This window comes from Electrophorus electricus, chromosome 17 (genome assembly GCF_041902795.1).
Source record: "Electrophorus electricus isolate QZ-2024a chromosome 17, ASM4190279v1, whole genome shotgun sequence".
NCBI lineage: Eukaryota > Metazoa > Chordata > Actinopteri > Gymnotiformes > Gymnotidae > Electrophorus > Electrophorus electricus.
In genome coordinates, this window is record NC_137513.1 from 5838865 (window position 1) to 5852090 (window position 13226).

General features: G+C 52.6%; 1 protein-coding gene across 11 annotated transcripts in view; it reads right to left on the reverse strand.

The window, feature by feature from the left end:
- The window catches only part of msi2b (musashi RNA-binding protein 2b), a 173842-nt gene that overhangs the window by 34602 nt on the left and 126014 nt on the right, over positions 1 to 13226 (reverse strand). For all 11 annotated transcript variants that reach the window (XM_081700289.1, XM_081700288.1, XM_081700285.1 and 8 more), the window contains exons 8-9: positions 11238 to 11320; positions 3572 to 3686 (exon numbers count right to left, since the gene is read on the reverse strand). In XM_081700289.1, coding sequence (XP_081556415.1) covers positions 3572 to 3686; positions 11238 to 11320 — 198 coding nt within the window. The remainder of the gene's footprint in view (positions 1 to 3571; positions 3687 to 11237; positions 11321 to 13226) is intronic.

Here is a 13226-nt window from a genome sequence, read left to right on the forward strand (position 1 = left end):
CAGCAACTGTGAGCATGAGCTGGAGATTTGCAGTGCATGGGCTCTGCTATACGGCAGAAGATGTAGATATTTGCTACACAGCGCCTCTCTGGGTGCCGTTCCTGGATCGTTTGTTTACGGATCCCGGTTCGTTCTGCCCCGCGAGCAGAGCTGCAGCACGCACTCTCCCCGTAAACAGGATGCCCGCGCTAAACACACATGTCATGGGCTTTCCCTGTGATATTTAAAGAGCTTAGTATGAATGTAGTGCTGCAGGCCTCTATTGACAGCCGGGATTAATGCGCCGGCGGGGCCAGGGGCTGTCGGAGCATGGGCAGAGAGGAGGTGTCTGCCGCTGGATGCCACAGCCTGGCACGGCGCGACTGCCACACGGGAGATAGCGCTATCGGCGAGCCGCAGACACGCCGGCGCCGAAGGGCAGCTAAAATGGGCAGAGGCAACTGCCGCTCGCCCCGATGACCGCTTCTCCGCCTCCTAGCTGGGCAGCCAGCGAAGTACCCCGGATCTCCTCGGATAGGCTCGACTCGCCCGCAGACGGCAGGTAGGTGGGCGGGCTGTCCGAACACCCCCCCCACCCCCACCCCAATAGCACACAAAGCGAGGTGATGGGCAGGAGGAGAGGCCAGGGACAGGGGGAGAAGACTCGTTAAGCCCTGTCAAGCACTCTCCGTCTCCTGGCAACACAGTAAATAAAGGCTGTCACTTAATCTGGCCCACTGGCGTCGGCCTCTCCCTCTTATTTGCGTTATTAATATGCATGCTAATGTGCCCATTTTATGGCTCAACAGTTCGGATTCACTTTAAAATCAATTATCCATCTGGTAAAGCCGCACTTTGCGCAGGCTGAGATGTGTATTAATTTCAGCAAACATACATGAGGCTTAACACAATAAAGATAAATGGCTCGATTAGGTGTGGTAAACACGAGCGCTCCGAGTGCAGCTCTAATGAGATTTTGGCACATAAGGAATTACAGTTCCTTGAATAATGAGCCTTGTTGATTTTTGTATGCAAATTTCCAAAAGGAATGTTTCGCTGTCCTGCTTTTCCAATTTCATTTAGATAAGAGTGTGTTGCGAGCGAATGAGCTCATACACCCTTAACCGCACTCCCCTTCCCTCGGAGCCGCCACTTTGTTCATTTCGTCTCTTCCGTTCATTCAGTTTGTTCAACACTGGCACACTGATCTGCTATAATTCCTAATAAGGTCAACTTCCACTGGAGTCGAGTTGAACTGCGGGGTTGATGCGGCAGCCGGTCTGAGGCTGGGTACCATTGCCAAATGTAAATAATTGTCAAGAGACCACAAAAAAAAAAAAATTCTGTGGCAAAAGTAAAGTGGAGCTGGCCGTCTGGTGGGCGTGGCTTGGTTTTCTGCTCGCTGCACTAGTTGGAGGACATGGGTCAGGGACTTGCTGGGTGTGGCTCAACTGGCCTGGTGTGTATGGATCAAGGGGTATGGTGGGTGTGGCTGAAAGGGTCCGGTGGGCGTGGCTGAAGGGGGCTGGTGGGCGTGGCTGAAGGGGCCTGGTGGGTGCAGTGTGGGGCTAGCGGGAGGGCAGGCTGAAACGGGACAGCCTCTCCTGCAGCTGCCCGCCATTAGCCGCCGCACACAGTCAGCACCAGGCGTCAAACGATTTATTTGCTTCAGTTACTTTCAGCAGCCGATCAGTCTCGCGGCCATTATCTCCCGTCACTGGAGCAGGGTGTGGATGGAGGGAGAGATGTCGGGGGTGGGGGAGGGGACGGGTGAGGGTTCGCAGCTGCATGTCCTGTCCTCGGAAACCAACGTCAAATCCGCAGGGGTAAAAAAAAAAAAGAGAGAACCCTGGAGGATGTCAGGTGGGCGGCTGTGTGTGACGGGAGAGAGAGAGGGAGGGAGGGAGAGAGAGGGGGAGAGAGAGAGAGAAGGAGAGATAAAGAGAGGGTGGTTGAGAGAGGGTGAGAGAGAGAGAGGGAGAGAGAAAAAGAGAGAGAGAGAGAGAGAACGTATGTGTGTGGGACATTTCAGCATCACTCCTCCCATCACAAACGCTAAAGGATTTGGACTGGCATGGCGACAGCGAGTCGCCAGCCAAGCGTAGAGCAGTAAGCAGCAGACGGCGCCAGCTAGCGGTGTGTGCGCCGCCGGGCTCTGAGGATCACGTACACTGGCCTGCTTCCTTCCCCCACCTGCCTCTTCCCATGCTGTGATAGTCCAGCATGTACCTTGTGTGGGAAGCGAGGAATTTAACCTCTTCCAGCACATCGCACCAGTGCTGGCTGGAGGGGTCTCCATCGCAATCGTGTGGGCGCGAAACAAGCAGTTCGGCTCTCGAGTCTTTCCCGACACCAAAATGGCTCCAGTTGATTCATTACTGAAGCAAGGAGAGCAATGATACAATGCTGATATGAACCATATTTTTGCACACATCACAGAATATTGATCCGCCTGGTAGGTAACCAGTGGTGCAGTTCTTATACAAATGCATGATTTAAAAGAACATACTTTGTAGTGGCAAGTAGAACTGATAGACAAACAGACAGACAGACAGACAGACAGACAGACAAGCAAGCCTTCAAAGTTTACTCTCTAAAAACACACAACATGTCATAGCATATCAGAACAAGCCCAGCCAAAATGACTCTGAGAACAGATTATTGTGATTAGCGGTGGACGTGTGCGGGAGACTGAGGACGAATTATTGTGATTGGTGGTGTCCATTTGAGTGAGACCGATTGGTGGGATTGAGACTGATGGCAGTTTAATGTGATTGGTGGTGTCCACGTGAGTGAGACCGATGGCAACAGATCAGTGTGATTAGTGGTGATGTGAGTGAGACTGGATCATTGTGCTGGTACCTGTGTGTGTTAAACCCAGGATGGATCGTTGTGATTGGTGGTATTTGAGTGAGACTGATCACAGGCCATTGTGACTGGTGGTATTTGAGTGAGACTGATCACAGGCCATTGTGATTGGTGGTATTTGAGTGAGACTGATCACAGGCCATTGTGATTGGTGGTATTTGAGTGAGACTGATCACAGGCCATTGTGATTGGTGGTATTTGAGTGAGACTGATCACAGGCCATTGTGATTGGTGGTGTCTGGTTGACCGAGACGGATGACAGTTTATTATGACTGGTGGTGTCCATGTGCGTGAAAATTACGATGAATCACTATGACTGGTGGTCTCCATGTAACTGAAAGTGACAGTGGAACTTTGTAATTGGTGGTCGTGTGAATAAGACTGACCACAGATCAGTGTGACTGTATGTGGTTTGCGCATGTCTGTGAGTTGTAATTGTAACTGTATGACTGAGACTGGCAACAGTTTATTATGATTAGTGGTGTCCATGTGAGTAAGAATGACAATGGATCACTGTGATTGGTGGTGTTCCTATGAGTGAGGCTGGCGGATCACTGTGATTGGTGGCGTTTGTGTGAGTGGTGGCGTTTGTGTGAGTGAGGCCGGCGCATCACTGTGATTGTTGGTGTCGGTGTGAGTGAGACTGGCGGATGACTGTGATTGGTGGTGTCTGTGTAAGTGAGACTGGCGGATCACTGTGATTGGTGGTGTCCGCGCCCCTTACTTAGCATGCCCATCCCTAGCATGAACGCGTCCATGGTGTAGGGCAAACCCCGAGCTCGGCCCCGTGTCCCTGGGGGGAACATCACCTCCTTGGGTTGGGCCTTCTTACATTCTACCTGTGGACAGAGAAAATAGCAAGCTTTAGGCAAAAGGTGTGTGTGGTGGTAGCCTCGAACTCCCCTGTTCTAGGGATAGGAGCTTCTACCAGGGTTTTCTGCATCAAGACTTGACCTGCCAGCCTAGCACAGCATCGTGGACCGATACAGTGGGTGGAATGCTCATCGCAGAAATGAAATACCAATAAAGGCTATGAAACCGAACTCCTCCTGTGTGGCTGGAATTGCGGCGTTTATATTCCTTGGACGGTACTGCAGGGGCTCTGATGGCCCTGCCATGCTAACAGTGAGTTTATATGGGGATCTGTTTGCTGAAGCATGCCAGGCAGTGTCTCCAGGCAAAAAGTTTGATTCCCCACCCCCAACTCCCGTTTTTTTCAGGGGGGGGGTTGTTGTTTTGCTGAAAAATGTTCCCATCTCTGTCTCCGTCTCGCTGCTCTCGTCTGCTCCTCATCAGCGAGCCAACTCCACCCGGGGCGCTTTCTTCTCCGCTGACCCCCCCCAAACAACCTGCCACTACCTACCCCCCCGCACCGAAACCACTGCCATCTCGTGCACATTTCTCCTCCTTTGCGTGCGGCTAAGCGACGGCACGGTGGAGCACCACGAAGAAGAACCACGAAGCCGCACTACAGGAACCCGTCACGGTGAGTTGGGTGGAGGGCACCAGCATCCGGCCTGGGGGCGTGGAAGCCGGATGTCCAGCCTGATAGGCACGTGTAAGTTGACGGTTTTATTTCACTGCTCCCTTGCAAGGCAGACCACAGGCGGCGCAAGGTTTCCTGTGCTGGCTACCGCTCACAGTTCTGCTTGGCGGAGGAGGTGCCCTGCTCTGGCCTTGTCCACCAGCACGTCTCCAGCCCAGACGCATGTCTGCCTCTCAGTAAAGCTGCTCCCTCACCGACACACTCTGTCTCACAGTGCTTCCCTCCGTCTCTCCTCCTCCCAATCCCCCTCTCTCTCTCCCCCTCTCCGGATTTTAAATAAAATGTCGCAATTTGTTCTCCATGCATCGTTGCTGCCACTGTGGATGGATAGTCCATCCTCGCCTCTTTGTTTCGCAAGCTGACAAACCGGAGAAGACACGGCAAAGCAACTGTCTCCTCAAACCCACACCCCAGACAAACCTTCTGAAGCTTACTGCTCGAGTTTCAGAGTATTAGCATGCATTCATTTTCTGGCTTTGTTTGTATTTAGGAGAACAGCATTTAAGCAGTTTTGACAGGGAAAAGAAAAGGTTCACATTTCACTTCCGTAGAGACACAACCTGAACAATCTGCATTCTTTAAACAGCTCGAAAACCTTGTAAATTGTTTTTTGTAATTGTTGTTTACATGGAAGTTACAGCGCCAGTTCAGCACTGCTGTACACCAACTGAGGAGCTCGCATGACACCAGGCGTGCTGATGTAGTCCTGGAATGAGCCATAACATCGAGCGCCAGCCAGCACGCAAAAAGACAGTCGTCCTTCTTACAAACACAACATGCTTTAATTAAACAATGAGTCTGATGTGAGTGTGAAAGCACGCGTGTAAGAGGAGGGTGACGCGTGTAATTATGTCAGTGTGTGGTTTCGGCGACGGTGCCGGGCGCTCGTTCCTAATAGACACGTAAAGGCCTCGCTTTTGATCTGCCAGAGCCATCAACAAGCCGTTAGGGGGCACGACTGCTGTTCCACATTATTACTTAACTAATTACTGGTTGAGGTAAGCCACTGTGGAGCTCCTCCGCTCGTTAATGGACATATGAGGCTCGCGCCTAATGACCTGAGAGGGCGGCACTGGCCTGCCACCAGGCTGGGGATGGGTGGATGAGCGGCTGGGGATGGGTGGAGGAGCTGTCTTTAAGGTGTTTTACTTCAGAGGGTAAAACGCAATTTTGATGCATCAGTACAGCTTTGCTAAAGTTTCCGAGCAACTATCAGCCTTCTAAAGCCGCGTTTCTATGTTGACCCCAACACAGATGCTCTCGTCTGGTCTTCATACCACCTTAAAACCCGTGGATGAGAGGGAACCAGCAGGGACTCCAGGGACCAACCCACGTATGTAGGCACAGCGCTCTCCAGAACGCTAGTCCTCAGAATAGGAAGGATACGAGCGCAGCAGAGCTGGAGCAGAGCTAACACGACCACCGTCGCGAGCGCCCTCAGCAGCGAGGCCAAGGCGCGAGACTAGACAGCAGGGTCTCCGGTCCATCGGCGAGAACGCACACACATGCACACACGTGTGGATAAACATAAGCGCGCAGACGGCTTATTAGCTGGCTGGTAAGGGATGGATCGAGTCCAATCTGCTGCTACCTATGACGCCACCTCCTGACAAGTGATGTCACCGGCGGTAAAGCTGCTGGCAATCTGTTTGACTTTGCGGCACCGTGGGAGAACACAGCGAGGGGACTCTCGCCAGACTGCGGGCAGCTGTCTCGTACGATCGCACATCCCCGTTCAGACACCTTCAAGCATGCAAACGCAGGTCCTTATGAAAAAATGTTTGCAATTCAGCACATGTTCAAACTGAATAATACATTCCGAGAAGAAAAAATGTAAAAAACAAATGCTAATAATTAAAAAACACTTAATCACTTAAAAACACTTAAACAGGAGGCATCTGAATGTTGCTCCTCAAAGTACTTTTGGTGCTCATTCGCAAGTGAGACGTTGAAAAAGGACAGAGGGCCGATTGATGGGTGGCGAGTCTTTTGGGCTCAGAGGAGCGCAGTGCTGAAAAACTCCAGCGGAACCGGGGATTCAGGAATGGCCAACGTGGAAAAGCCACTTCCCTGGCCCACCATAAATACCCAGGTCTGCTGGCAGAGGGAGGACACCCTCGGAGGGCAGGATGACGGGGGTGTAGATTCCTAGAGGAACAGCCACGCGGCATGTTGGAAGGCAGGCGGGACGGCCCTCGCGTAGCCATGACTCGTTCCCGTGTGGCTGTACCGGTGCAGAGTTTTTAGAGTAAAGGTGGATATGTAGCATTACCCACAGGCAATAATGAAAATCAACTCAGATTAAGCGACGGTTTGAAGGATGGTGTGATGTATTTCCACTATCACCACAACATCTGACCGTGGGGAGCAATTACGTGGTAGCTACCGTCACTCACCAAGAGCCGTGAGGAACCATTACATCCTGCCCAAGAACTGAGCCCTACGCTGTCCCAAGAACTGACCCCTATGCCGTCCCACGAACTGACCCCCACAGCCGTCCCAAGCCAGTCAGCGGGTTCTTGGTGCCGGCACAGGTAACAACCCTCCTTACGCTGTAGCACATTTGTGACTCGCGTCTTTATAGCCCCGGAGGTTACGGGCTGGAAGCCGTTAATAAACTCCCGCAACACGCGTAACAGGAAGTGGCACGTGGCACGGGCGCGTTCGAGTCCAATAACAAGAACCGCCCGAAGGACCGCCCGCAAAGGCCAGCGCCGTGCAGCTGGGCTCCAGCTGCTGCTGTTGTCCTCTCTGCCGGATCGGGAACGCCGCCGTCGTAATCCCAGCTTTCCTCGTCATCCCGGCATCCCAGAACAGAACGGCTGCCGTGTTCGCTTGAGCGAGGTCAAGCGAAACACAGTTCGCTCTAGTTTGCACGGCTCCTACAGATCAAACTGATGCGAGAGGAGAGGATGAGAGGTGAGGGAGGCAGGCGGATCCACGCCTGCTTTTATGCCTAGAGGCGGCCAAACCCGCGACTTAGTGTTGAGGCATAATTCATCGCAACTTGAATGAAATTGCATCGGAGACTCCCGTACATTATTGATACACTTACAGCTCTTCCATCTGACACAGAAATCTATATTCGGCAGCGGAAAAGAAAGCCTGTCAGTGCCTATTTATGGCTCCCAAACAGAATGTCTGTTTCAACTGAGCATTACATAAGGAACTCTGGAAACTATTCCCAGATGGGGGAGGGGGGAGGGGGGGAACTAGAAGTCTCAAGCATTTAATCAGGACTTTCCTCTGCTTGTACAACCAAACCCACAAACACATATGGGGTGTGGATATGAGGGATTATTACAAAGCACTTTTTATTGCCTGCTTTTTTTATGTGCAGCATCAGCTCCAGTTAGCAAGCTGTAAAAGCCCCGTGATCTTTATGATATCATCCTCCATCAATGTGCTGTTTTAGCAAGGTCAGTTACAGAGGGAACATCACGCTTCTGTTCTTCCTCTCAACCCCTCAACCTTTCATTTTTCTCCCTCTCCCTCCCCCCCTCTCTCTCTCCATCCTCTCTCTCGCTCCCTTTATCTCTCCCTTTATACTCCCCGCAATTTAAGGAGAGAATGCACTGAATGTCCTCCTTTCTCTGTTTTGACATTTCCTGATCTCTGAGAGCACTCTGGAAATACCATGCTCCATTACAACTGGCTAAATTACAGTGATCCTTTCAAATATCACAGTCCACCCCCTCCATTAGCTCAAACAACTCTTAAGACACCAGCACGAGTGTGTAAATACACATACGGTGGCCGAAGAGGGCCGCGGCAATAAACAGCAGATTAGATAAAAGAGCTGAAAGGATTTGGGGCGAATTGAGGGGCACAAATCAACACATTTGTTTCTAAGTGGCATTTAACAGCCTTTTTTTTTTTTCCTTCTTCTTTTTTTTTTTTTTTAACATAAACAAGTGGCTGCCTCGGAGGCCCGCCGGCGTCCGACTCGTCCTGGCCGCCGCCTCGGAGGGCGCTGGCCTCAGATCCCTCCTGCTTCAAGGTGAGGATGGGAAGGAAGTGGGTTTTTTTCCCCCCTCTCATCCTAAACTGCTCCTCCAGTCTCACCTCTCCTCACAGCAGTAGATTATGTTCCGGCGATATTTCAGGGCCGGAGCCACGGCAGGGAGGGTCTGGGCCCTAAATTGGCAGGCAGGCGTCATCGTCACTTATCATACATGCTAATGGGCAAAGGCATGGAGGGGGCAGGAGCCCTGGAGAAGACCAGAGCGGCAATCTCAGCGCTGACGGCGGGAGCCGGGGGCGGCGTCGGGGAGGTCGCGGGCACATGATTGGCATCTTGTTGGCACGGGCACGGAGAGATATATGCGACGTCGCTGCTCTTTATGAGAGGCGGGGCGGGGGGGGGGGCGGCCACTGAGCGGCGGATTGCTTAGTTAAGCCCCACTGTGGGAGGGGAGGGATGATGAAAGCATGGCAATGATAAAGACCATGGTGGAAAATTAGATAGAGAGAACGAAGAAGAGGTAAGACACGCGAGGATGAGGAGAGAGAAGCGGTGGAGAGAGGGAGAGAGAGCTATGACCACATGGCCGTGAGGACTCCCGGAGGAACAGTTTATTCCGGGTCAGGGTGCAGTCACTTCTTCCATGGTGTCAAAGAACTATAAATAACACTTCCTGATTTGTGAGGCCAAGCTAAAATTAGCCAGCTAGTGAATGCACCCCCCCCCCCCCACACACACACACACACACACAGCCATGTCTATGGTCATATAACTGGGCGTGAAACCTCTCCTTCTGCTCCAGGGGGGTCGTTCTCCTTTAGCCCCGTGGGGCAGAGAGAACAGTGTGGCGAGCCACTCAGGAGGACGAAAGCAGAAGCGCGCCAGGAACATCTGACCGAACGCCCGGAAAGTGACGGGAAACGTCTCGCCCTTCCGCGCGAAGCAGGACGCGCCGGATAACGGGAGCGAGGGAAGGGATGTGGGAGAAACATGGTTCATAGTGTGGGAGAAACATGGTTCATAACATGGTCCACATCGCTTCTCTGGGACTGCAAACAACCTTTTACTGCAAACCTTTAACCGCAAAAGCGACCTCCTGACAGGGGGTGGGGTGGGGGGCTTCCTGAAGGTTTAATGGTGGCCTGCGTGTCCGGGCCAGATATCAAACACGTTGATCGGCAGGCCTGGGGGTCTGAGGCGCCTCGTCCTTCCTGGGCCCATGACCGTTCAGGGCCATTTAAGACTCTCCGGAGGCCTGGCAGCTTTGGTGTGGTCTCTCGACGGAGCCAATCTAAAAAAAGCGATCGCCTGCTCCTGCCCGGGGGCGTGGGGGGTCACAGATGTCTCTTCCGGAGATGGCCGCGGACCAAGCGGGTGGCATTCACTTCTAACCGAAGCCTGCGCTGGCAGGAGGAGGCCATTACTGCTGTTCGACAAAATATTCATCCCAATAACAATATTACCCCGGTCAAATTAGCAAGTCAAATGAACGCACGGGGGCCTGTGGGCTGACGACGCCTCCGAGGCCACTCGAATCTTTCTGGCGAGCGCAACCCCGCGGCGACATTCGACATCGCCAGGAAAGAATCGGGGGATACGGGGAGTGGGGTGCGGGATTAGGGGGTGGGGGGTGTAGCTCGCTGCTTCCAAACACCGCATTTCTGTTCCCACAGCTCTCTACAGCCGCCGGTCGCTCAGGGCTGTCGACCACCTCAACGGCGGCAGCGGGACAAAGTTGTCATTTAGAGGAGGAGGAGCCAATAGTGGACGGCATAATAACGTCAGCTGACTCCCTCGCCTTCCGCCCTCTAAACCTCCCCGACTGGTACTAACGATGCATGCCATCCCCCTGTGGCCCAATTTGACGCTGCCAGTCGATGGACAGCCAATGTCCTGCTTAGAGGGATCGAAGGGAAGCAACAAAAAAAAAAAAAAGAGGGAGAACGCAAGGACGAGGAAATTCGCCCGGTGCTCCCCGAACAATGAGAGCATTTGATGCAATATTATATAAAAATCAATAGCAAGCTTAGCGGCACATCCGGCGGAGTTGCGGGGAGCGTCCAGGAGAGGCCAGTCTACGCGTGGTGCCCCCCGTACCAGGACTCTGGGCTTAACAGACGCTGGCGGTAGTTCCTCCGTCGGAGCAGTTAGACCTCGTCTGCAAATCAGTTGCTATGACAAACCTGACTGGTGATATCCGAGGCCCAGGAGAGGCAAAGCACTGGCCTTCATTAGTGATTCTTTTGGGTGGCGCTAAACCGGAATGGGACAGAAGCACTCATCCTTGTGCCACATTTAACAGCAGTCGGTACAGACCGAGGGAGCGCGTTTGCTAGTCAAAACTGTCCTTACCGCCTCGGCTTCAGGGTCATAACCCTGTCCCTCACACAGCCGCCATTCTCTGAAACCCCAGGCAGGGCACTGAAAAATCAAATAAAAAATTCAGCAGAAACCATAAAACAGCAAGCAGGGTGTCAGGTACCACGCTGCTAGCCTCGGCAAGGCTGTGATTTTAAATCTCCTCGCAATCTTTCCACCATGCACTTTTAACAAGGTCCCCGAAAAAAAAATGAATGCCAGCTCCGCTTCCAGACCCCCTCAGCCGAGGCGTCAGCGACCAGGCGCGCCGCTTCTCCCAGTCTGGCGGACAAGGCTCCAAGACACAATTTCATGCTTTGTGGCCAGTGTGCACCAATAACACGGGCCAGTCCAGGCCCAGCACGGAGGCGAACAGGGAAGACTCCCCTGGTGCCCGCCGCTCGGCCATCCGCCGATGCCACCCCCCCCACCACGGCCCCCCCTTGCCAGCCCACCTGTACTCCTGCTGTCACATATGAGTCCTGTGCGCGGACTGAGAAATTGAGGTGAGGACTGACTTACCATTTTATTATTGATTTCGTGAAAATGAATCTCACAGACTTTCTCCACCACATCCTCATTCTCGAAAGTTACAAAGCCAAATCCTGTGGAGAAGGAAGAGGAAAGATGAGGAGAAAAGGGGAGGAGAGAGAGAGAGAGAGAGAGAGAGAGAGAGAGAGAGAGAGAGAGAGAGATGGAAGGAGGAAAAGGTGGGAAAAAAAAAGCACATGATTGAAGTGAACGAACACAGAAGCAGTTAAATGAACAGGAAAAGCAACAACTATCTATTGATTGCTAATATGGCACATGCTGCAGACATGAATGAGTCATCGAGTCACGCAGCAATCTACATTTCATTGGCTCCTAATGACATACAAATTATATCTATTACAGCACAGGGGCTCTTTTGCTGTTAAAGTGATGAAGACCTGGGCATTATTAGAATAGCTATGGGTCTGCTTCTCAGAGAGGCGGGCAGTTCAAAGCCTGTTTAATGAGGTTCGTCTAGCCAGACAGCCCCTGCTCCTGATTGCCGTCTCTAAATATTCGCTGCGTTTCCACTGGCACATTTCCCTAAATGTCTCAGTTCTGTTTTCCTGCCATACACAAAACACTGTATCAAAATCCTGCTACTGGAGTAAATAAAAATCAGACACAAGAGGCAACAGAAGTGCGTTCCCAGCGGCCCGTTAAAGGGTGGGCTGGTCACGGGAAAAAAAATCCCAAGGGATAGGGCGGTCGTTGCTGAGCCTGAAGCAGGCAGTGGCCTACGCGCGCCCACCGCAATAAAAGCAGATAAAAAGCAGGCGCAGAGGGCCGATAAGAGGGCAGCAGGTAACCCCGGAGGTTTGCTCCACCCCAGGTGACCTCAGATCGATTACACGTGCAGTCGTTCTTTTTTGTAAGGGGAGGAATACATACTGCTGAGGAGGCTCCTTGACTCCCTAACCAACCTCAACCCAACTCCCTTCTGCGTGGGGTAAGCGCGGAGGTTTGGCGGCACCGGACGGCGCCCTGTGGGAGTATGCAGAGGTTGCCAAAGCTCAGGCTCACACGGTAACATCCATGCCATGACTCACTACCTAAATACACATGCCCTTCATGTTGTGATGTGGGGAAGGTTTAACGGAGGTCATTCGTTGGATGTGCAGATTATAAGGTGAGTCACGGTCGCAGCCTTAATATTGCCTGTGCAAATTTCCATGTTGTACGAAGGGGGGGGTCTCCTCCCCTCCATCTCCGGCCACAGCCAGGATCCCTGAACTTACAGGGCAGCAGCTGAACACCCCTTCCTAACCCCCACACCGCCCCCCACTGACCCAGCTCTCACGGGGAGATACAGCAGCAGAATCTATAGCCAATTACCCAGTAACCTCTCCTCTCCTGATGGCTTCCTGGACGAGGCCGTCAGGGTGTCCTGTTGCAGCCCGGGGCAGGCGCTCAGCCGGAGCCTGGGCCAGCCCGCGCTCCGGGCTCCTGCCTGAGATTTATAACCCCCGATCTGTCCCTGTCCTCCTCTTATTCCTGCTCCACCTTTCCCGGCAAGCCCCTGGGTGAGGGATGTAGGCCAGAGATACCGCCTCCACGACGCCACCATCTCTCTCTCTCTCTCTCTCTCTATTTGACAGATCTACCCGTCTGAATCTCCACTGGCTTGGGGCTATTTCCACATCCACTGCTTTTATACCCTTAAACACTGCAGAGCCGGCCTGCTGCGTCAGCTAATCAGAAAAGATGCCACTGTTTCCTATCTGCTGGAGCAGTTCCCGTCTCTCAGGGCCTGATTAGCCCCGGTCCTGCCCTGCCTCGTCTTTCTGCCTCCGTTTGTTCTCTGCTAAAAGCAATCAGCAGCCATCTATGGACGCGTGTGCATCGCCAGTAATGGCAATAACCATATGCAATAAATAAATAAATAAGGTTTTTTAAAAAAAATGAAATAAAATACATTAATCGGCATGAAATAACACGGCGAAGGCAGCAAATTGTAAACGTATGCTTACGAGTCACAAC